This window comes from Oreochromis niloticus, linkage group LG15 (genome assembly GCF_001858045.2).
Source record: "Oreochromis niloticus isolate F11D_XX linkage group LG15, O_niloticus_UMD_NMBU, whole genome shotgun sequence".
NCBI lineage: Eukaryota > Metazoa > Chordata > Actinopteri > Cichliformes > Cichlidae > Oreochromis > Oreochromis niloticus.
The window spans coordinates 15,622,704-15,647,643 of NC_031980.2; the positions used below are offsets into that span (position 1 = coordinate 15,622,704).

At 39.3% G+C, this 24,940-nt stretch overlaps 1 protein-coding gene across 10 annotated transcripts in view; it reads left to right on the top strand.

The window, feature by feature from the left end:
• lama2 (laminin, alpha 2) overlaps positions 1-24,940 on the top strand; it is a 204,217-nt gene that overhangs the window by 154,392 nt on the left and 24,885 nt on the right. For 6 of the 10 annotated variants that reach the window (XM_019345952.2, XM_019345953.2, XM_019345948.2 and 3 more), the window contains 17 exons: positions 1,135-1,246; positions 8,205-8,367; positions 13,396-13,474; positions 13,555-13,686; positions 15,339-15,455; positions 15,660-15,823; positions 16,247-16,385; positions 17,287-17,389; positions 17,648-17,764; positions 18,635-18,817; positions 19,083-19,088; positions 19,729-19,883; positions 20,470-20,613; positions 22,790-22,923; positions 23,774-23,933; positions 24,018-24,142; positions 24,441-24,603. In XM_019345952.2, coding sequence (XP_019201497.1) covers positions 1,135-1,246; positions 8,205-8,367; positions 13,396-13,474; positions 13,555-13,686; positions 15,339-15,455; positions 15,660-15,823; positions 16,247-16,385; positions 17,287-17,389; positions 17,648-17,764; positions 18,635-18,817; positions 19,083-19,088; positions 19,729-19,883; positions 20,470-20,613; positions 22,790-22,923; positions 23,774-23,933; positions 24,018-24,142; positions 24,441-24,603 — 2,196 coding nt within the window. The remainder of the gene's footprint in view (positions 1-1,134; positions 1,247-8,204; positions 8,368-13,395; positions 13,475-13,554; positions 13,687-15,338; positions 15,456-15,659; positions 15,824-16,246; positions 16,386-17,286; positions 17,390-17,647; positions 17,765-18,634; positions 18,818-19,082; positions 19,089-19,728; positions 19,884-20,469; positions 20,614-22,789; positions 22,924-23,773; positions 23,934-24,017; positions 24,143-24,440; positions 24,604-24,940) is intronic. The other 4 variants (XM_019345949.2, XM_019345951.2, XM_019345956.2 and 1 more) reach the window with 1 other exon arrangement.

The window sequence follows — 24,940 nt, forward strand, 5'->3', positions numbered from 1 at the left end:
TGGTTGGATATTAATAAAATAAAGTGGTTGTCACACATGAACTCCAGAGAGTTCCAAAGTTTTCATATCTCGCATGGAATATACAGCTGGAAACACTCTGTTTCAGACAGTTTGGTTTAGTCGAGGGTTTTGCAGGACGGAGGACACCTGACACCTACTCATGTTCTCCCTGAGCCTGCGTAGGTTTTCTTCAGGTACTCCGGCTTCCTCCCACTTTCCAAAGATAGATTAATTGGTGATTCTAAACTCGGTGTGAATGCGGGGTAGATACAGGTCTTAAGCGCACAGATTAAAGTGTTCTTTGAATGTGTGTGAAAGCCCATAGAGTGATATATAAATCCAGTCTAGTTCATTCCATCTATTATTCTGTGGCATCACAGAATAAAAGTTCAGGGCTGCGCTACCTGTTTAAAAATCAGTCCATACATGAAGGTAATTAAGAGGAAGAGTTAACGCCCTAAAGTTTTATATACCACATAAATAATGAAGTATTCTACAAACTCTGTCTAATACACGCTCAATTTTTACAATTTTGAGAGTCAAAGTTGTCTGTAAGAGTAGTTTACCAACACAGAGGGGGAAAAAAAAACACTTTTTGAGTGGAGGGGACCTAAAAATACCAAATGGAGAAAAATAACACTCACATTCGTGCTGTCAAGCTGCAGCCTTTTAGGGGCTGAGGCCTTGACATTTGTTGACAGCAATACTATCCCCCACACCCCATCGCGCGCACACACACACTCTCACACAAACCAGCTAAAATGATATAGCATGGTCTTGTCAAATCACAACAGTAATTACCTACACTTTCTTTCTGTCAGTGTGTGCGTGTACGTTTTTGCTAAATTGAGTGTATATGGAACTGTTTTCATGTCTGTCAAAAATTCATCCGTCTCTTGTTTTCCTGGTCCTTTGTGAGCATGTTATTGTCTGATATTTTGTTTTCATTTCATGTCAGTAATTCATTTATCCTTATATTTGTTGGCACAGTATTATTAATAGTGCTTATGTATTGCTTTCGTCCCCCTTTACGTCGAAGATTGCATCCTTCTTTTTTCCGCTCCATAGAAGTCGATACGTTCACTTATTCAGCAGTTGTTCATTATTTTATAACGTATATGTCTTTGTGTATAGGCCACTAAGGTGTCTGCTGATGGAGAGCAGGTTGAGGATGATGCTGACAGGATTCATAAACGAGCCGAGGACCTGGAGCAGTTCATCAGGGACACACTGCTCGGAGCTAAAGGTAGCAGAAATGAGAAGCACCTCTCCCCTATTAGCTTCCTCTATATCCTGCCAACTGGGATTTCAGGATTTATCTGTCTATTGTCTCACTAGTTTCATCTGTCATTAGAGTACATTTCATTAAATTAGAATATTACACGTAACAGATCCCAATGGGAAATTTGGGTTATTATATTTCAGGAGAGTGGGACAGAAGAGTATGAAAACGTAATGAAATGAATAATTATCATGACAGAACACATTAAAAACTCCATTTAAATAAAGATGCAGCATCTTCAGAATGACACTGAAGTTGAATTGCACATAAAATAATTACTGTGATAAGAGCAGTGTCATTACAACCAAGACTCATTTCGGCATTTACTCGGAGTAAACAGCTTGTATTCGTTCTATTCGATCATTATTCTTTGAAAGTGTGACATCTTCAAAGTGAGGCAAACAAAACATCTTAGTACCCCCTTGTAAGATCACTAATGGAAAACGTAGCTCAAACACAGTCGCTGATGGGCCAGCTGCCAGTGCTCTGTGCCAGCTGCTGGAGTAAAGTGTTGCCTGACCAATAAAGACAGATCCAGCAGGCTGCAGCATCGCTAACCACGGTGATAAAGAGAGCACCTACCAAGATAATTGGGTGCAACAACTCAGTTGGCTTTGTTCGTTTTGTAGGTAGTTGGCAAGCAACTGTTCCATTACCTTGAAGAGTAGCTTCATGTGGCAAAAGAGGCTTCTAAAGCACAATCTAGCACATGTGCACATGAACTACAGTGCTACACAAAAATCTTGAGCCAGAATGCCTTTCTTTTACTAGGAAAATGGGAAATATGTGCAGTGATTTATTGAAATGTGACCACATAATTATAGTGAAATAAACTGTACAAGGTAAAAACAGTTTGTACAATTCTAACAAGCTTAATGCACTACAAAATCGATATTTGGTATGAGCACCTTTATTCTTCAGCACAGCCTGAACTCTTAGCCAGGTTTTCTTAGAATTTCTTTTAGTCCTCAGGAATAGTTCTCCAGGCTTCTTGAAGGACATTCAAAGCTCTTCTTTGTTTAAAAAATGCTGAGGTCCGGGGTCGTTGTAGGCCATGTCAGTGACTGATGGTGGTGCATTGTGTATGCTTTTATTGCCCTAGCAGTGTTCTTGGGATCATTGTTATGCTGAAAAATGAAGCAGTTGTAAATCAGACACTTTTTCCAAATTGAATTGCCCGATGGATCAAAACCTGATGGCATTGTTCTGTGTTCATAATTGTTCATAATACCCAGTTTTGACAAGTTACCCAACACCGCTGTCTGAAATGTAGCCCCAAACAATGATAGATCCTCCCCTATGTTTTATAGATGGCTGTAGTCACTCACTGTTGTACCTGCTTCCTGACTCCATGTATACATCTCTCTATACATTTTGACAATGCCTTGTGGCAATGTCTGCTTCTTGTGGAATATGGGACACCTCTTAAAAATTGCGTCTTCCACTGAGATGGTTTCTGACGAACAGTACATGGATAAACTGAAGGGCCAGATGCATCTCTTACGTGGTGCTTGTGTTTGCTTAGCATATCTCGGACTGCCAAGCAAGCAAAATATTGGCATTGCCTAACAATACAATTTCAAACTAGCTGTTTGCTAAGTTGTCTGTTATGTCTAAACACAACACTAGTTCATTCCTTGACCTCGGTGCCTTTTTTACACTTGAATGATTCATAGTTCAGTGTTTAGGGCCTTAACATACAAAAAAGGAAGAAAAAAACATTCCTCTGAAAATTGTCTGCTACAAGGAAAGAACTGAAAATGAGTGAAAAGCAGCCAATGTCCAAATAGACATTTTGTAAGACCTTTAGAAAGCCTGGAAAACTGTTGATCAGGAACACTTTAACAAGTTACTCTTTCTCCCGAGAAGAACGGATCAACACCTTTGCACAATACTATACTTATCTGTGTGGGTTCTCAGTCATCCAGGTCATGGTAATCTAGAGGCTTGGAAAGAAAGCGACTGGATTGAAAAGTACTGTACTTGTTCAATCACAAATGGTAGCTTGAGCAGCATTGCTCATGCATACACGCATTCATGTTTCACTTTTTTTTTTTTTTTTTTTTTAAGATTTGTTCCCACATTGGCTTTTTTAAAATATATTTTTTCATGGTAAATGTTCAGCTCGTGTTCACCAGCTCGTTGCAGTGGTGCTAAGTATGTACTGCAGAGTGGAGTTTAAAGGTAAAACAATAAATAATAAAACAAAGCATTTTTGCTGTGTCATGATAAGAGGCAAGAGAGCGGTGAATCAGAACGGTGAGGTTTCATTTCAAAAAATTAGAACAACAAGCTTGTGGCTCGGAAGTAAATCTTTGTAGGTTTAAGAATTCAAACAACCCTGTTGCTTTGATTCACTGTTAACAGAATAATGTTGGCTTACAGCACCTTTAAATTAATTTTCAGTTAATTAAAAACCAGATATTTTCACAACTTAAAGGTATTTCTGCACTTTTATTTGTTTGTTTGAGTTCTTCATGCTCTGGTGTCTTTGTTTAACCACAAATCATATATTATCCATGTAGCCACAGATTTAGGGATAAGTACTGTCCAAAAGCAGGATGCTGGTGTAAAAGATTCTCTCAGAACTTTGCAGTTTTTTCCAGATGGTTTCCTCCAGCAGTGACGACTTCAGGCAGATTGCTTCTTTCTTTGGCTCTCTCTTACGCACACAAGCGCCCACACACACATGCACACACAAATATATACTCTGCATATGTAACTAGCAGGTCACTCAATTCAGCTCCAGTGTCCTTTTTTTTGCTGGTGCAGCTGCTGCATCTCCTCCTTCAGCTCTGTCAACAGTGGCTTCGTGACCAGCTTGTGATTAGTTTTCTCCTTTGACTCAACACAAAATAAACACAACAGATGATAACTCAAGTCTAAAAGAGGTTTCACTGCTTTGTTTAGGGATTCCAAGCCATTAGCAGTCTTCCGTGTGGGAGTGGACGAGAATTGAGCGTGTAGCTTTTGAGCTTTTGTTTAGCCAAAAGTGCTTTTTCCCTTCATGCTCTTCTTTACCTACTATTACAGCTGACACCACACTTAGTCCCTGTTGTTTCAGTATTAGCCTTAAAGTGGACTACTACACTTTTTCTCTGGTAGTTGCAGTGGTGGAACAAAAAGAAAATGGACAAAGTTTTGAATAATAAAGTTTATGTGCAAGTTATCCCTATAAAGACTTTGAACTATCCTAAATGAACAGTTTCGAACAATCCTTTGTACTCTTGGTTGTGTATGTCACTGAGATTATATCCCTGATGTGGTTATCCCTGGCACATGGCTCTTGCCATGGGAAAATCAGCCCATTTGTAAAGCCTCTGTTTACAAGGGACAGCCAGCAGTGAACTGGCTATTTGGGCACTAGCTTAAACAGTTTGTTGCAGACAGCGGGTGGACTCAGGTCCAGTGTGGGATGAACTGTGAAGAAAGAAAAGCTACTCCCCTGTTTTTCACGTTTAACAAAGTAAACATCAGTGACACAAGTCAATGCAGTGTGCCATCACCAAGATATTTTTTTTTAACCCAGTGCATGTTTGGCATTAGAAAAAGCTGCTGATTTAAAACAGTCTCCAATGACTTGTTTTTGAACTCTCATTTTTAGATAAACTTTGCTGTCACAAAACTGTTTTTTTTCCCTATTCTGAGTTTTTGTTATGACTTGTATTCATGCTGGCTGGAAAAAGGAGTTTTAGCATGGACAAAAGACATGGACTTTGACAGAAAAACTAAAAACACTGCAGCTCCATGGCAACCACCCAAACTTTATCTGCTGATAAAAGCTCCATAGCGAGCGAATAAGTGGATCTTGAGTGCAGGTTGGTTTGTCACCTGTTTCCACAGTCGCTCCCTGTTGTCTAATGTGGTGTTCTCTGTATTTTCCCTTTCAATAACCGCTCCAGTTAGACAGTCAAAGCTTTAAAAAAAAAAATAATATTCTGGTTGGTGAAAATAGTTACATATGTGTGTGTGTGGCTCTAGTTTTAGTCACTTTATCCTGAGCAACTGTAATTGAATTGTACTTAGGCTTAGCACATATAAATCTATTTATAAGTGGCTCTTCCTCCCCTTTGCTGATATTAGGTGGGAACAAAAAACAAGTGTGCTCTTTATAAAACTGTGTAGTCAAATAATTAATTATTTTGATTTCCACTATGAAAATTTTATGGCTTGTGAAATGAAAGAAAGTTACTAAACCAACCCATTCTGGCTGGCTGTGATGAAACTGTCCTCTTCTTGTTGTTGCTCCCAGCTCTCTGGCCCTCTGCCTAATCATTGTGTGATTATGGTTGTGTGTGTGTGTGTGTGCGTGTGTGTGTTTCTGAGAGAGGAAAAGAGAGACTGTGTCGCAGCTCACTGGATGATTGAGAGCAGCAATTAGAGACTTAATTAGTGGCTATCACAAACGTGTGCGCATGCACACACACACCAGATACACAAACACTGATGCCAGTGTACACACATTCATACAGCTGCGCATGCACAGCCATACACAGACACACATGCACACACATAATAATACTGTACACACTTTTCTCTGTGTGCGTGCCTGTGTTTACTAGATAGCATAATATGATTCCATCCACGTTTTAAGTGTTTAATTGGCTTTTAAATCCTACTATGTAATTATATGGCTGTGACACACACTTACAAACTCATAGACATACGCACACACAAATGCAACATGCGCACACATACACACATGCAGTACAGCTGTTCATTAGCATGATGGCTTTACTTCTGTCTTGGCTCTAATCACGTCATGTTTACATTTTAAATGAGCGGAAATGCTGCATTGCCACAACTGCGCACACATTCACTCAGGCCCACCTGTACACAGACACCTTCCAAACACTCACATACTCCGTTTAAGTTTGAACTTTAATCATATTGTGTTCACATTTCAAATGAGAAAGGATCGCAGCGTTACAGCAGACACACAAACCACACAAACACACATTCAGTTTTTCCCTCTTCTGTTTTCCTTTTGCACAAGCAAATACACAGACACACTTCTTATTAGGTTGCAGCAGTTTGAATATCGTTGTGAGCCATAGTTTTTTTTTTTTTTCTTTTTTCTGTATTTTCATTATTGATTAGTTTGAGATTTCACTGGCCGTAATTTAATTAAAGAGGGGCAGACATAAACTCCTTTCCTTTGAATGGTGCTTTAGGAGAAAGCGTGTGCGTTTGTGTGTCTTACTGTCAGACTGCCAAAGACATAATGTCCATCAGGTTTGGCGTTTTCATCTGTTTGGCTGTGGTACATCTGTGTATATATGTAGATGATTTCTGTGTGCACAGAAGCGATGCTGTTTTCTGCATTTTTAAATTCTGCTTTGCAGCTGTTGGCAGGAATGAAAACAACAAAATGTAGCTTCTCAAATTGTCCCTAGCATCTACTTCTGTCACACCAGTCTTCCGCATGTCCTCCTTCACTCCTATGTGGTCATCCTCTTTTCCTCTGGCCTGGCAGCACAGTGTTCAGCAACCTTTGTCCAGTACATCCACTATCCCTCCTCTGCACATGTCCAAACCATCTCAGCCTTGCCTCTCTAACTTTATCTCCAAACTGCTCAGCCTGAGTTGTCCCTCTGATAATTCTACCTTATAATAATGCTGTGGACTGAACAGGCTGGATAATACTTGAAAACACTCAGTGTTTCCATCATTAGATTAAAGTCATACAGGTTTAGAAAATTCAATCTGTGGATGATGAATTTAGTGTTTTGAGCAGTTTCCGTCCACTACTTTGGTGATGGCTGAAATTTCTCAGCAGCTAATGGATTGCCATGAAATTTGTGCTGAATCATTTGCTGAATCATCGTTTTCCACGGGTGTCAAGTATATGGCCCTTGGGCCAGAACGTGCTCATCAAATTGCCCAATTTGTCTCACAGGAGGGTTTGGGAAAGTGTGACAGATTCAGAGGAGGAAATAATGTTTGGAGTTTTTACTGCATTTTGGATTCAGTCATGCAAGTGACTTTCTGAACTAGGAATTTAATTTGAGCCAGAGATCAGAATTATTGTCCGTGTTACGAACTGACAAAGACGTGCTCTTGTGTGTTTCTTTGTAGTGACAGTAAACTGACTGAATGTGGAAAATTGAGGCATGTTGTTGAAATTCCAATGATATTTCTTAAGAGTGTCCACTATCCATTTTGTAAATTAACAGTTTGCCTGGTGTGAACATTTTCAGAATGTATTTTTACTTCTTTGCAGTAAACAGGACATTTTTTCATGTTTTTCTCCATCTTTATGGAGTTATTTTGCTTACACAATTGGGCTGTATATTGCCTATACACTAAAAGGAGACTGACCCTCTCGGTATAGGCTGTTAGTCTTGTATATAACAGACTAACTACTGAATGATGTCAAAGAAGCTGATCATAGTGACAAACCCACGAAGAACTGACAGAGAAATCTTTAGCTCTGAGAAATAGATTAGACTCTCCCTTTCATGCACCAAGCTCTGGTGTGTTAATGTTGTTTTTAAACTAAATTTGATCATCTAACAACTGAAAATACCCAGATTATTTTCCCAGGAGAGAGTAAAAAATAAAACGGAGCTAAAATATAAAGTGAATATGTCATTAAAGGAATTGCTGGCCAGTGTGTAAACTGACTTCATAAGCTGATTACGTGTGAGTGGTGTGTTTCAAAGCTTGTTTTGAAGTTCTTCTGCTCTTGGTTGCTGAAAGGTTTGTTAGTGAAGCTAAGCAGAACTGTTAAGGTGACTAAAATAAAAACATCTGAACTTAATAATACCTATATATTTTTAAAGTATAAAAGTTCATTATTAACCCTGAGGAAACTTCAGTGAATCTGAAATGCTTGTAAAACTGTGACTGCATATATTGAGTCTGTCCACCTGCCGTGTTCTAGATTCAGACTACTTTCACATTGTGTCTTTGTGTCCAGACCTCGAATCAAAGGCTGCTGAGTTGAATCAGTCTCTTTCACGGAGAGGTGGGACTCCAGAAAAAAGCCTGAGCGAGATGAAGGAGGAGATCCAGGCTATGCTGCATGAGATGAGGCAACGACAGCTGGGAGGGAAGAAAGTTATTGCAGAGGAGGAAAACAAGTATGGAAACACATGAACACATATGTACAGAGGTCATGTTTTTCTCTCTCCCACACACACACAAAAAAAGGAAAACTAAGTGAACAGACCAGCCATTGTTTTAGACATATGCAATGGAGTGTGTGCAAACCATAAGGTGGTAATATACAGAGATAAAATATGCTAGCAATCATGTCTGAGTACAAAAGAAAAAGTGAGCATCCATGCTATGGGCACTTTTTGAGGATGCTTGATGTTTCTCTTTCTGTAACGGTGGAAATCACAACAACCAGACAAAAAAAGATCTATGATCAAGCACTGGGTGATTGTGGGAAGGAAAAACTCCCTTTAATCAGGAAGAAACCTCCAGCAGAAGCAGATTCGGATAGAAGCAACCATCTGCTGTGACAGGTTGGGGGATGAGGGTGAAGTGAAATGAAGAAAGGAGAGCACAGGAAGACAAGACAAGAGGCCATATAGGAGAGAGAGGACACAACAGTGCCATGTAAACACACAAAGAATGAATTGAGGTGAGTGGAGATGAAGTGCTCAGTACATCACAAGTCCTACAGCAGCCTGAACCTATATCAGCATAACCAATGGATGCTGAGGGTCATGTGATAAAGCCAAAAGTATAAGCTTTATCAAAAGGCCAAAGTTTAAAGTCTAATCTTAAGTCTGTCTAACAAATTCAAACCGGGAGCTAGCTCCACAGAGGAGGGGCCTGATAGCCGAAGGCTCAGCCTCCCATTCTGCTTTTAAATACCACAAAGTGCTCTATTAAGATAATATAGTACTACTGGCTCTTTAAGATGTGAGGAGGCCTGATTGAGGAGGATATGAGGGGACCTTCTACAGTAAATGGGATGGTTCTTATATAGCACTTTTACTCTACTTGAGCACTCAAAGCGCTTTATACAACATTATACATCACCCATTCATTCAAGCACTTTTTTCTATCCTTAAGCGCTTCCTGTCTAACATTCAAACACATTCACACTAAGATGGAGGCATTGGAGAGCAACTTGGGGTTAGTATGTTTCCCAAGGATATTTGGCATGCAGACTGGAGCAGCCAGGGATCAAACCACCAACTTTCTGATTAGTATATGACCTGCTCTACCACCTGAGCTACAGAAAATGTGAGGAGAATGACTTTAAATTCAATTCTTGATTTAACCGGAAGCCAAAGAGAGACGCCACCATCTGGGAAATATCATCTTGCTGCAGCGTTTTGGATCAACTGAAGGGTTTTCTGAACAATCTGGTTATATTGGATTAGAATAGTACAGCTTGAATGTTATGAATGCTTATTTAATTCACAAACTCGCTTTTCAGCATCACTTTGAAACATGTTTCTAAATTTAGTGATAATGAAGAGATAAAAGGATGCAGATGAAAGAAATCAACACATTTGTTTGATGTGACTCCAAGATTCCACCTACCAGTTATTTTGCTCTCACTCGTTCAAGACTTTGCATTTACTTTGAGCTGTTTTTACTCATGAAATCGTGAGTCGTGCCAGGACATTGTTCCAATGTGTACAAAACACTCCGCTTCAGAGATTTTCTCTCACTTGTAAATACTCGGTTTGATTTTAACAAGGTTGCTGCCTGGGTAGAGTGTGCATAAGGCAGAAAGTAAGAAACAAATTGGCTTTTTGCAAATTCACCTTTTGTATTCTCACAAAGTGGACATTTCTACTTATAGTTTGCAGTAAATTAGTTTGGAAACAAATTAAACTTGTGTGTAATTACTTTGTAAATGCACTATGTTTGTCTGTGGCCATTTAAATACAGAAAATTCTGCCGCGTGTATTGATAAAGTAAACTGCAAATAATGTCAGACTTGATATTTTCAAGAGTTAGAAACTAGTTTCATTTAGATTCTAATTGTTTATGGAACTTTCCGTGAATGCCAGGAATAAAAGAAAATCGCCTTCATTTGTAAAACAACACAGCACTGAGTATTTGGAAAATGGTTAGGGAATATGTAGAGGTTAAATTAGGCAAACCCATCATTCCTTTGATTGTGATTGATTTCTTTCTTTTTTTTTGGACACTGGGTATCAGATGTAAACCACTTCCACTTACAGAGATCGGATTGCGATGTGTCCTAAAGCCCTGTTGATGTTTCCCCCTTTGCGTTCCCACACTTTCTGTCTCTCTCAATGCATTTGATGGAATTGGTAATCTATTCCCGTCTTCCCTCCTTTGCTCCCTCTCTTTGTCTCTTTGAGCAGTAAATGTTGACAAGGTCGATGAGTTAATTAAAAGTATCACCGCAGGGGCAGAAGCGGAGAGAGACACAGCCGTACAAAGAACAGGTAGTGAGAAGAAAAGTCACCGAGGGACAGGGGAACAGCTAACAGATGGACAGCGAGTTGTGATGGATAACGTGAGGAAAAACAGAGACAAAGAGAAGTTGCCACTGCTATTCAGTGACTTGTCTGTCAGTTCACAGTGCATTATTTCACTGAACCCTGAGGGAAGCAAAGAAAACTGGCAAAAAACAAGTGCTAAAATGAGCAAAGCTGGCACAATTATGCATACTGTTTATATTTGATGTAAATATGCCAGAGTTCAAAAAACTTTGCAGTGTGCTGCAAATGTCACTTTCATTCACATGCAGCATTAGTATATAATGATGTTGTAATAATTAACTGTTAGATGCGCCTGTTATATTTTTTTAACTTTGACTTTCTCTTGCTATTCTCCACAGGCTTCATTAAATTTTCATCAGATCAAATCATTACCTTCCATATGTCCCCAAAATTATATGAAATTGTCCTCTGAGTACTCTTAACTGGAGGACACTAGATCCTTGTAGTCCTGTTTAATGCTGAAGGTGAAAAATTGCACTCATTACAGGACACACTGGTAAGCATATGGCTACTAAACTGTTTGAAATTATTTCTGCTTTCTAAAAGTTCACCTCGTGGCAATAATTGCAATGAAGTAAAAGCTGCATTCAAATCTGGATGAGGGGATTAAATAAAGTTAGTTTTCATGTCATGTTTACTGGACAATATGGGTGTCCAGAGGTGAATGACATAAATCAGAAAAACGTTGCACTGTAATTCAGGGCTCTATAAATAAAACTGAATTGAATCGAAATAAACAGTATAATTGATGGTTAAGATGCATGCTGGTGGGCACATGGCACAATCAAGTGTTCTGTGCAACAAGTTCAGTGTAGGCAGACAAAGTTGAGCTGAAAAGCATTTAGGATTGCATCTTTTACTTGCTTCATCTCTCAGTTAAAGAAATGGTTTTAACAGAATTTGTAGCACAATCTTAAAAAAAAAAGTAGACTGTTCCTGTACATAAACGGTGCTTTATCTTTGTTGAGACAGGACTTCACACGAGTTTGTGTTATCCATGTGTTACATGTTCTTATGAGCTTTCATTGGCATGTATTCTGTGATTCACACCTTGGAGCAGAAGCCTCTTTAAAATACGCCGGGTGACCCAGTCTTCTTGTTGGGCCTGAGCATTGCTGAAAAAACTTGTAGCTACAAACAAGAGATGAAAACACCACAATTTGCAGTGAAAGCGCCTCCAGCCTTTGAAACCAAAGACAGTTTCACAGTATGTCAGATTGGTGCTCTGTGAATGTTTTTCCCTGAGTCTGAGTTTTTCCCTATGTACACATCCTCTGATGCCCCGAGCCAGCTAAGGAAGAGAATATTTGCTACAAGCCACCCAAAATGTAAAGTGGTGACATTTAGGTGTCTTCAACATGACAAGATGTCCAAGTTGAAAATGCTCAATGTCTTGGTTGTTGCAAAACAATCATTGCTGCCCACTGGCTAGTTTTCCTTTTAAAGTTTTTCATTTTGAGAAGTCTTTTCTGGAAACATTCATGATGATGCACTGTGTTATGCAAAAAGCCCCTAAATTTAGGGGCTTGAGAAAGTTTACACTTGGCCAACTTTCTCACCTTCATACAGCTGAAGTGTATGCGATGGCCATGAATGTTGCAACATAAGTTTCAGAGATTGTACTCTCCCATCCAATTTTGTCTTTGGAAATATGTGGTGGTAGAGACTGCTTGAACACCTATGAAGTATTTCTGATGGAGTATACTGGCTCTCGAAGCAATCAGTGCTCTGCTCTCTCATTTGCTGGATGCCCGGTACCACACCGCTCACCTGAAAGCCATACACTCACTTGCTTCTACTGCTGTTTTCATTTCATTTCATAGCCTAGAATGCACATGGAGTGTCTGAGTCTGCCTTTCCCTAGGAGGAAAATGACTGTCACCTCCCCATTCTCAGCCTTGCTGAGCCTGATGTTGTAAAAAGAGAAAATGGATTGTTCTGTAAAAGCCAAACACAAACATTATACATAAATACATTTGCAAATGATCCATCCCATGTTAGATACTCAGTGGTGTACTGCACTTAGGATGAGAACAGCACAACAAAACTATTAAATTTTAATGAAATGTCACTTAAACAAAGCCTGATGACAGCTTAAAATTCCTTTTATATTAAACAAAGTCTCTGGATTGTTGGCTCTGGATATTTGTTGCAGCAAGTTGAATGCAAAATGTATGCCTCGGAGTATTTCTCAGACAGGCAGCCTGATGAGGCTCGGTTGTTAGGTTTTAGTTATCTTTTACAATCTTGTTTTCTTCCAGTTTTATTTATGGCTGTTACTTATATAGCAAATTCTGCTGCAGTGCATATTACCACGTGTTGCTTTACCCCCTCACCCACACAGACACGCATGTTAGAGTGATATTTGCAATGTTTTACAGTGCAGCAATTTAATCTATCTTAGCCTGAGGGGTCAATAGACAAACGCTGCTAATTTCAGACCCACATTTCAGTGTTCAGTCATATGGAGTGATTATTGTCTTCAGACTAGCAGAGGCTCTTTCACACATGGCAGTAACTCCCATCCTCTTGTCTCTTCTGTGGATTCTAGTATTCACGTGTGATACTTTAATCCACTGTTCTACCAAGTCATGTATGACACTGTGCAGTAACACTGTGGGATTTAATGGAAATAATCCAGTCTCTCTCTCCTCTTTCTCCTTTCAGTTTAGCAGAAGAGTTGTATCAGAAAGTCCAAAGACTCTTTGGTAAACCGCATCAGGCCACTGAAGACCTCAAGGCAGAGGTGACAATTAATTTTACTTATTTGTCTTCAGTTTTACAAAATGACTGGCTTAACACCTCCTTATTATTATACTCTTTAAGATAAAAGGGAAGCTTTCGGACCATGAGGAGAAGCTCAGGGATGCCCATGGGCTGCTCATCTTTGCCCAGGGACAGACAAGTCTGGCTGGCTCACTGGCTTACCAAAACCAAGCTAACCTCACAGCCCTGGAGGTACAAGCACGAGTTTACATTGTGACCTCGTGTCCAAACTGTGTGTTTTGTGTGTAACTGATATTTTGAGATGTCAGTTAAATGTTGTCATAATGTGGTAAGCAAAGCCTCTTTAATTATCACATTGACAGTAGATTCTGTAAAAACACCCTTCTGTTGGCATGCCTACAGTCTTTATAATTACTTGTCATCCTTTAAAGCTTTGCTTAACTGGTGAATTGCAAAATATTCAGTTTCTGCAGGTGTGATCTCCAGTCATTTGTATTTCTCTACTCCAACAGATTTCCTTAAGGGAAACAAGGCTTTAAGGTGAAAACAAGTTATTCAACAAGCGGTTACTGGCAGCCAAACAAAGATATCTAGCCTAGCCCTCTTGCATGTTAAGGTGGAGAACTAAAGTCGTACTGCTTCTCTCACATGTGGCATGCTTGACATTATATGGAGTGCATCCAAAACAAAAAGTATTTTTATTTAAACTGTCATTGTGTTTGTCATATACTCTAAAGTGCTGAAGCTGCAGTATTTCATAAAAACCGACTCTGAACCTGAAGCATCTACATGAACGCTGCTGTGTGACGTCTTTGTTACTCCTCATCCACTCTGTACTTTCTATTGTGGCCTGGATAGCTACAGAAAAGAGCACCAAAATGACTGTTTGCACATTTTTGTACCCTTCCATGCACTTAAGAGAGAGACCAGTGCACAAATTTATGCTTATACCGATAAGCATGTTCCAGTCTTTAAGATGCTGGGGCGTGAGTCACAAAGTTAAAGGCATGAGGCCACACGTTACCCAACGTCTGATAGTAACGTTTTAAGTGTATTTTATTTCTGACTTTACACATAAGACAATTAAATCTTTTAGTTTCTGTCTCCTAAACTGAAAAAACAATAAAATTGCTTAATATAATCCCAAAGACTGAAATTCACCATCTATAAATCACTGACGCCACTTAATCTTATTTTTTTTGAGAAGCCTTTTGCATGCGATTAATCATCAAGAAGAGCTTAGATGCAGAATAACCTCTAACAGAAAAATAGCAAACATTTATTGAATAGATTATCCTACAGGAAAGATTATATAGTCTTCTATCTCTGACACACTCAATCAATATAGTCTCACAGCCATTTCATTAGATGCACCTTGCTAGTTACGGCTCACTACCCTTTTTGCCCTCAGAACTGTCTTAATTCTTTGTGGCACAGATTCAACAAGGTCCCAGAAACACTGCTTGGAGATTTTGGTCCATATTGACCTGATGGCATCACACAGCTGCTGCAGAATTGCCAGCTGCACATCCATGATGTAAATCTCCTAGTCCACCACATCGCAGATGAAACCAGTCTGAGATGATTTGGGTTTTGCGACATAGCACGTTATCCAACTGGAAGCAGCCATCAGAATGTGGTTACACTGGGGTAAAGGGATGGACTTGGCCTGCAACAATATTCGGGGAGGCTGTACTGTTTGAATGATGCTCAGTTGGTATTAAGGGGCTCAAAGTGTGCCTACAACATACCCCCACACACATTACACCGCCACCAGCAGCCTCAACCAGTGGTGTAAGGCCGGATGGATCCATGCTTTCATGTTTTTACCACCAACTCCTGACCCCACCATCTGAATCTGGTCCTGTTTTCTTTTAATGCAGAGGAAGCGATCTGCAGTCAGCGGAGTGAAACAGGAAGGACAGAAGGTTCTTAGAGAAGGAGAACGTCTACTGGGTGAAGCAAACCAGCTTTCTAACAACGTCAACAATGAGATCGAGGTATGGAAATAAACCTTTCGTACACTGTAACACTTTAAACCTCTGTCCACTCTAGAATATTCTGCCTCAGGTTAGTTGTATTGCTTTTGCCTTCAAGAAAGACAAATTTGGTTCTGTCTTCGGCACATATAATGTTATTGTTATGTTTTATTAGCATTAAAAGTCGCTTTTATGTAGATCAGAGTGTCTGTTCTCTGTTCATAGGACTTGGAGAAAATGGCGAGTGAGCTCGGTACTCTTCATGACCAACTGGATGACAGAGTCAGTCACCTCACTTATGGTTTGAGTGATGGTCGCCTGGCTTATCGCGTGCAGGATGCAGAGGAACATGCCAAGCAACTTAACGACTCTGCAGCCATTTTAGATGGGTAAAGGGAGTATACTTTTACAGTACAGAAAAGCACACACGTAAGCCCAGGTAGTATTTACTTCAGGCCCGGTGTGATTTTAAAACGGGTTCATGTTGCTTTCTATAAGTTTTTTTTAATAACATTTGCTGGTTACAGCTTTTTATTCAGTTTCATGTTACTGTAACTTAAATATCCAAATCGACTCTTAAGCGCTAAAAGCATACCATCATCAACTGCAGGCTCAGCTTCACAGTTCACTTAAGCTGGAATATGTTATGCTCAAGTCCACCCAAAATCAAACTAATGGCAGTAAACGTTGAGACATGAAAAGTTCTGGAAATTCTCATTATAACTTCCAGTTTAATTAAATTGCTTACCAAAGTGTGTATAACAAATAGAATAGGAAATCAATGTCCATTTCTTTCTTTCCTCTCTTCACAGTATTTTGGCTGAAGCTAAAAACCTTTCCTTCAATGCGACAGCCGCCTTCAATGCCTACAGTAACATTAAAGCGAATGTTGATGCAGCAGAGAAGGAGGCAAAGGCAGCCAAACAGAGGGCGAGCGAGGCGCTGGCACTGGTAAGAGGACGTGCACCGTCACGTATGGAAACACTTGCTGTATGTAACTCGCCCTGTATTCAGCTGCTGTAGATACCAAGCACAAGCAGTTTAGCAATCCGGACCATGAAAGTGTTCTCTCAGCACAAAAGATAGTGTGTGTGTGTGTGTGTGTGTGTGTGTGTTTGTGTATGTGTCGCATGCAGTAACAGTAATGTAAGCTTGTGCTCTCCATTAGTCATGGCTGAGGGATCAAAGCGCAGCTCTGTCCCTCTTCTTCCTTCCCTCTCTTTCTCATTATCATGACTCACACCTGAATTCTTCATTTTTCCTTCTTTTATTTTTTAATTTGTCCCATTTTCTATTCCCTTTCTTTCTTTCTTTCTTTTTTTTTTAACCATTTTTGCTGTTTTCCCTTGAACTTTTTACATTTTAAACATTTGCCTTCGTCTTTGATTTTGTTTTTCTCTCCATGTATTTTCTCTTCTCTCCTTTTTAACTTTAATTTCCTCTGAGCCAGTTCATTCGTCTGACAGTCATTCTGCTGATACTTTACCCTTCTTTTGTTGACTCATGCGGCTCGTTTGCTTTTTTCGCCGCCTTTATTTTTTCTTTTCCTTTGGCAAGTAATATGTAAAGGGCTAAAAGTGAAAAGCAAAGGGATGAAAAAATGATTCAAAGGGTTGAACACGGAGAAACAAAGTGATGAATAGTTAAGTAATTTGAATCCCTTTCTTAGAGGATCATTTAGCAGTGCGAAGTAGTTATGCTTTGATCTTACAGTCGGTACCTCTGTATGCAGATTACTGCACCTTTACATTTTTTTTATTTTATTTTTTTTAATTTGTGTGTGAACCCAAAAATACTTTATTCTGAGAGCATTTTAAGTCACACAATTTGCACTGTTGCTCCTTGTATGCAGGCTTTAGGTCCAGAGATCCCAGTAAAGGAAGCAGCTCAAGATGCCCTGCAGAAGAGTCATGTACTGTTGGATCAAGCTAAACAACTTCAAAATGAGGCCCAAGGTACTGTCGGTGTATGTGTATCCAGAATGTACTATATATAATGCAAGAAATAGGTTCCTTATACAATATAAACAAGCCTTCCAATTTTAGAGCAGTGTATCTGATATCACTGTCGTCCTACATTTGCGCCTCTATGCCTTTTTCTCAGTCACTCTTTCCCATTAGGGAGGTGAGGGAAATGATTTCATTAGCAGGCGGCCTTGGCTTCAAATCAAACCACCATCATCATTTACTTTGTGTGTGTGTGTGTGTGTGTAGAGAATGCAGCTGGTGTGGCCGGGCTGAAGGGCAGAGTTAAAGCAGCGAAAGACAAAACCAAAGACCTGCTGAAAGCTGTCAATGGAACCATGGCAACGCTCAACGCCATCCCCAACGGTATGATTGCATCATTGTGTGTGTGTGTGTGTGGCTGTGCATGCACACACAAGTGTGGGCGAAAGATAAAGAGAGAGTGGATCAATATCAGTGTGTGGATAGAGGTCAGTTGCTCGGGTAAACTCAACTTGACACATGTCAGTACTCACAGATACGCACTCGGAAATGCACTGCGGCGATAGCAAAGTTACTGAACTGAAGTGTTACACATGTTTGTGTTTGGATCGACACACAGAAAGCTCTCAAATGTAGAAATGGTAACAGTTCAACATGGAAAAATTTGCCTTAAAAATAAATGAATATGAATAATAAAGAGATTTTTACAGGATTTCCCTAGTGTGATGTCACCGTCCGCTTAGAGCAAATATTCAGCGTGATACTTTTATAGTTTCAGTCTCAAACAATAAAATCTGTTCATAGACTGACCCTATGCAAGTGTTGTATCAAAACAAGCTGTGTTTTTGTTCTAGAGACTTCTGGTCACGTCCAGCATGATCAGAGCAGGGATTCACATTTACCCATCCAAGTTTCACTTTCTTTTACTCTGATGTCTAAGAGCTGTAATCCGTGATGAATATTTAAAATTATTGTGCAGCATGAACTGACAGAGCATATATGTGTGCGTGTGTGTGTGTGTGTGTATGTAATGTGATGCCATAATCTAACCAAATTAATGCCAGACTTTTGCTTTGTGGAACTTACAGAGTCCAGATCTGACCTAAGAGCTATCTTGTTATTTCTTTAATAATACATCAAAATGATAGTAAATAACTGTAAAGTATATATTTGTTTAAAAAATTTGGTTTGCACAACATGAATGTTGCTTATGGCAGTTACAGTACACATCTTTTATGTTTCATTCTTTGACAGACACAGCAGCTAGGCTAGCAGCCACAAAGGCTGTAGCAGCGGATGCTAATGCCACAGCCATTGACGTCCTGGAGCGTCTTGGAGATTTGAACCTGCGACTTGGTGGACTAGAGCGCAACTACACTGACCTGAAGGAGACCGTCAGCGAAGCCAATCAGATGATCCAGGACCATGAGAAAAACAGTAAAGTGCTCTTCTTTTGGTAGTTAGTATGCGTAGTCTAATATTAGTAGGCAGGTAGTAACTAATTACTCTCTTTACTCTGAAAAGAGTGAGCTTTTGAACTTTTTTTTGCAACACTTATATCCTAATTTGATAAATTTATAACAAAATGTTAAAAATGATCAATTGGAACATTTCCAAACTTTTATCTTGTTGTTGTCTCAGATCTACATAAATTCGAAATTTGATATATTTCTCTCTGTTTCTCTTTTTTCAATCCCCACAGCAATCAGTATGTATATTTCACTTACTTTAATATGAGCACGTATTATACGTGGTGCACCAATACCATATTTTAATTGCAATATCTCACATGTTTGTTTTGCTTAAATACAACAAATCACAGAGTACACACTGTATTGAGTCAGCGTGCTCTTCAGTCAGTATCGCCTATGGCGGTATAGGCTGATTTCAAGAGCAGTATTGGAGCACCACCGATTAATATTGTGATTATCTTTAATAGCTACACGGTAAACAATAGTTGCTTCTAATAAAGCCTCCATTCGGCATGAGCATGAGAGCTCTGCACACTGCAAGGCATAGCACTTCTTTTTTAATTTTTATGTCTTCTCTTTATTTTTATCTTTCCTGGATCTTAAGCTGATACAATTTCTCCAAGTAAATAAAATAGAAGCAGTTCTCTTTGAATGCTGAGTTACACTAATTGTTTGGCTCTTACTGGCTTTGCCATCTTTCTGTCTCTTTCTCTATATTTCTCCTCCTCCTGTGATTTCCTCATCTACCATTATTTCGCTTCGTCTTCTGCAAGCTTTCTCTTTCTCTCAGCTGCAGTACTGTACCGAATAGTATCATGATAACAACTATGGTAGTGTTCTGTAGCGTTGTTGTATTTGATCTCTCTCTACCTTCAGTTCATGCTGCAGGAGCAAAAGTGAAGGATTTGGAGGACGAAGCTGACAGGCTGTTGGAGAAGCTGCAGCCAATCAAAAAGCTACAGGACAATTTGAGGCGTAACATCTCCCAAATAAAGGAACTGATTAACCAGGCCAGGAAACAAGCTAATTCAGTAAGTTGTTGACACACTGCCATGTACAACTACTACTCATAGTTGTAGGAGATCACATGTTTTATAGTAGTTTAATGTGTAATAAATGTCAGCAAGTTTGCATTTATTTTATAATATCTTGTGCAAGATTTATTATGATTTATTTGAACTTCCAGAAGCATTTGTGGCTGGCTAACACTTCGACAGGTTAAGCAGGGGACAGTTGGGCTGAATGTGTTTGCACGTACGAGGCCCAGCCGTGGGTCTAGTAGGCTTGGTTTCTTTTGATGGCTTTCTTCCACCTCATCCCTGGGAGCTATTTAGAAACATGTCGGTGCCCAACGGTTGGTTAAAACTCTGTTGCAGGACTATTTACGGCATAATAATTCAGCCATAATCTGCCTGCATTTATAAATTAGATATCAGTCTATCTGAGACTGATTGCTCTCAGTCCAAGTTGGACTTGCAGGCAGTCACCAGATGTTTGGTTTTTTTTTTAAACACTTGTGTTTTATTATACAATATATAGGATGAATTCAAACTAAAATCGAAGATTCCTTTTTGTGGAAACATTCTTAATTCCTTCACTCTTTCTTCCTGTTTACAGATCAAAGTGTCAGTGTCTTCGGGAGGTGACTGTCTCCGTAGTTACCGCCCTGATATCCGAAAAGGGCGATATAATACCATCATTCTTCATGTCAAAACCACCACACCTGATAACCTGCTATTCTACCTGGGATCAGCCAAATATGTAAGCACATCTCAGAAAAACACAGGAGCATAAAACTTACGTGGCTCTGGGTTTAACTATCAAAAGTAGTTTGAACTTATACATACATGTTCTAGTTCTGTACATTACTTTATTGGTGATGAAATCTATTGCCTTAAAAAATGTGTCTTTATGTCTCTGGAAAATGTTCATTTTTTTAAAAATGTTTCATATCGATGCATTGTTCTCATTTAATTTAATACTCAGGTGCTATGTAGAGCACCATAACATATTTTTTTTTCTCTTGAAGCGTTCTCGTGTACCATTAGTCTTAATTGAAAATGCCTGCATTAAAAAGCACACACACTTGTCTCTTTCCCATAAACCGGCCCTCTCACACACCTTACAGGTATTCCCAAAGTGGCTTGTCTAATATGTGAATAACTAATACACATTGGCACATACTTGCAGGCACCCTATAAACATAGCACTAATTTAAGTCACCATGCTACTCCCAAGGTGTGCATACGTGTGGGTTTGGTTGTAAACACATGTGTGTATCTTGATGAGCAGCACCAATTAACAACAAGTTTATGTTGCCATGTACTTTAGCCTGATTTCCCCTGAGAAATCTTCACTGCATCTGACTGGAAAGTGTGGAACATTCATATGTGTGTGTTTGTGTGTCTCTACTATTTTCTGATGGTGAATAATTTAGTTTGTATAGTAATTTTGTGTGTGTGCATGCACGCCTCTTACATTTTTCTAATGGCGTGTAATACTAGTTGAATAGTAACGATGCTGCCCCGTGATCTCTACTAATGAATAATCGGCATTACCCTGGGGAGACCAGAAAGATTAGTGCATGCACTTGTGTGTCTGTGTATGCGTGTCATTTGTGTCTTCAAATGTGACCCCCTGATAATCTCTAATTGCGCATAATAATATATGAATTATAATTCTCTGCTGCATAACTCCTGCATTCTGTCATCTTAAAAGCATGGACTGTGTATAAAAGACACCTGTATCGAGGGAAAAGTAAAGCCACTGCCCATCACTTTTTTACCTTACAGTTTGCCACTAATGGACATTATAGGCTCTGGTTTCATAGGTCACTCTATGCTAGGACATTTCCAACAATGTTATGTAGGTAGTTGCTTCAGTTGCTCATAGTTTAACTCTGTAGCTGCTTGCTGCACATGCCAGCTATTTTGTGGTCGAAACAAGTTGCTCAATTTCACTGGCATACTGTGGTCTTACCATGCTTAACTTCAAGCTTACATGCTATTTCTCTTGTAAATCATTTTAACATGGGTACCTTTACTGGCTTCACCACAGATCCCAGCTTGTTAAGGAGCTAAAGCATGATTGTTGATTGTCCAGTTCTAAACAAAAAGCGGTATAAATATTACCACTGCACATTACTTTGTTATTTGCAGAATTGTAGTAGATAAATGATTCCACATTCACAAAGGTGAGAGGTGTAACCTCTGAGATTTGTGTGGTCTGATGATCACTTTGAATAAATTGTTTGAATTAAAGCCTAAATCTGAGAACAATGCAGATGTTTATAAAGCATACAAAACTATAGAGAATCTGATTACACTGGCAGCATCTGGAAAAGGTTTTGGATAAATTGGAAGAATGCCTAAGATTTATTATTAAATTTAAAAAATACATTCTTGCAATAAAATTACAACCTTTAAACTACATTTACAGTCCTCCAAACCCTTTTGTTAAAAAAAAAAGTGGTTAGCAGTGTCACCTCAAAGCAGGAGGGTCGTGGGTTTGAATCCACCAATTTGCTGGGGTCTTCCTGTGTGAGGTTTGCATATTCTCCCTATCACTGTCAGGGTTCCTTCTGGGTATTCTGACTTCCTATTACCATGTTAGAACAACTGGTGAATAGGTGAAAACTGGCCATAGGTATGAATATGAGCATAAATGGTTTTCCCTACCTCTCACCCTGTGACACCTGGGATATGCTTCAGAATCACCATGACCCTGAACACTATATATCTCGAGTTTTCTCCAAGTATTTTGAATGTTTCATAAACTGTCAACTTATTCATGTGCATTACCCACAATTACAAAATCAGTATCTGTATTCATCTTCCTAAGCGGATAAATCAGCACTAAACACAGTAACCTTAACCTAAAATAAATCACAATAATGATTTTTTTGCAGTTTATTCAGCGTGTGTCTACTTTGTCTCAGGTTGATTTCTTGGCATTGGAGATGCGCAAGGGGAAGGTGAATTTCCTTTGGGATGTGGGTTCAGGTGTGGGGAGGGTCGAATATCCCCATCACACCATCCATGATGGAAACTGGCACAGGATCGAGGCGTCTCGGTAAGAAGTGCGCACTCATTCATGTGTATGGAAATGTGCTGTACCTTTAACACAGATGGTTTAAAAACTGATGTTACATCTTATATTTCAGGAGTTTTGAGAAGACAATAATAAGAAAACATGCGTACACCCGCACACAATCACAAAGTGAGTTTACAAGAAAGGGGTATAACAAAAGAAAGTTACTGTACTTATCTATACATATCTGTATAGATGTATATAGCTAATTATTTTTATACATTTCTTTATATTTTTTTTTTGTCTGTGATCCAATCTAACCACAAGCAACAGTTGTAACCAACAGTTGTTGCAGAAATAAACCAACAGTTACCTCAGGACATCTTCTCATTCATGCTACTGTGGAAAACGCACTGTTTTGGGAAATCAAGAGATTGCAGGATGTCAGCCTGTGGCACATCATTGCATAGATACAGTGTAATCTAACAAACTAGTTTTCTCTGTGAAAGCTGCAGCGATGTTTTATGCAAGACCGTCTAACATCAGGCCAATTCCCACAAAGGAGATGGCCCATTTGCACCATGTATTTCCATCTGAGAAATTTCCCAAAGGTGTCTTCCAGTGGAATCACACAGACTATCTGTCTTAAGTGTTCCCCTACACAATGTAGAAATCTTGACTTTAAACTCCAAGGCCGGCTGATTTTGCCATACATCTCAGAGTTTTCACTGCAACAAAACTGGCTCCACACTCTGTTTCTATCATTCGTCTTTAGCACCAAGAGTTTATAAAAACTGATTCCAAATGGCTTCAGTCATAACAAATCTCTTCCAGGGAGTACAGAATGCCAAGCAAAAAGACAACAAACCCTCTTCTCATTCTCTCAATACAGCAATGGGTTGAATGGTACCATATCAGTATATCCTCTGGAAGGCTCTATGGCTGGTATGATGCCGACCCCAGCCAGTGCCAACTCGCCCACGGCCTTCACCATCTTGGATGTAGACCAGAACGCCTACCTGTTTGTGGGAGGGATATTCGGCTCTGTCAAGGTGCCTGTCTGTCTGTCTCAAAACATGAAGAATCTGTCTTCCTGCTGTGTTTTCTCATTATTTTTTTTCCTGTTTGTCTTTTAGAAGGCAGAGACAGTAAGAACAACAACTTTCACAGGCTGCATGGGGGAGACCTTCCTGGATGGTAAACCTATCGGACTGTGGAACTACAGAGAGAGAGAGGGAGACTGTAAGGGATGTGTCGTCAGGTATACAGTCACAATTTAATTAGAAGTTAATTATTTTATTCTTCCTTACTGATGTTGATAGAGTAGTCTTGTTATTACGCCCAGTTGTATTCGTAATCATATGTAAAGAACATTTTATACAGGAACTGAGATTTATTTATAACACCAGCCATCTTTTGCAGATATTCTGGTTTGTCTAATATTCAAGTGAGCGTTTCATTGTCTCGCCTACTTTGCATTTAATTATTTTCGACCTTTCAAACTCAGGCAGTTGGACAGGAAACAAAGCAGTTGTAAATTGGTCTTTTTTTTTTTATAGCCCCCAGCGTTCCCACGGTGAAGGGACCGTTCAACTGGATGGAGAAGGCTACGCTGCAGTGGGACGACCCACCAGGTGGAACCCAAATGTCTCCACCATCACTTTCAAGTTCCGCACGTTCTCCTCTGATGCTCTGCTCATGTACATGGCTGCTGAAGACATGGTATGTGTTTAATATGGTATTAAATCCATGATTAATACTGGGGGTGATGATGGGAGATATTTTAGTTTATTTTGTAAGTTGTGAGGCGCTTTTTTTTTTTTTTTTTTTTTTTTTTTTTTTAAATTTAGACAGTACAAATACTTTAAAAAGTACATCAAACAATCAAACAGGTGTTAAGCTCTTACTGCTTTATTGTCTTATGAAAATTAAAAAGAAAACATTACAGTTCTCTTTATGTGACATTAAGAATAGTGTCCAAAATCTGCTGTTTTATTGAGCAGTCAAGATTTGATTAATTGATAAAATAATTTTAACCCTTTTTTCCAGTCTAGTCCAT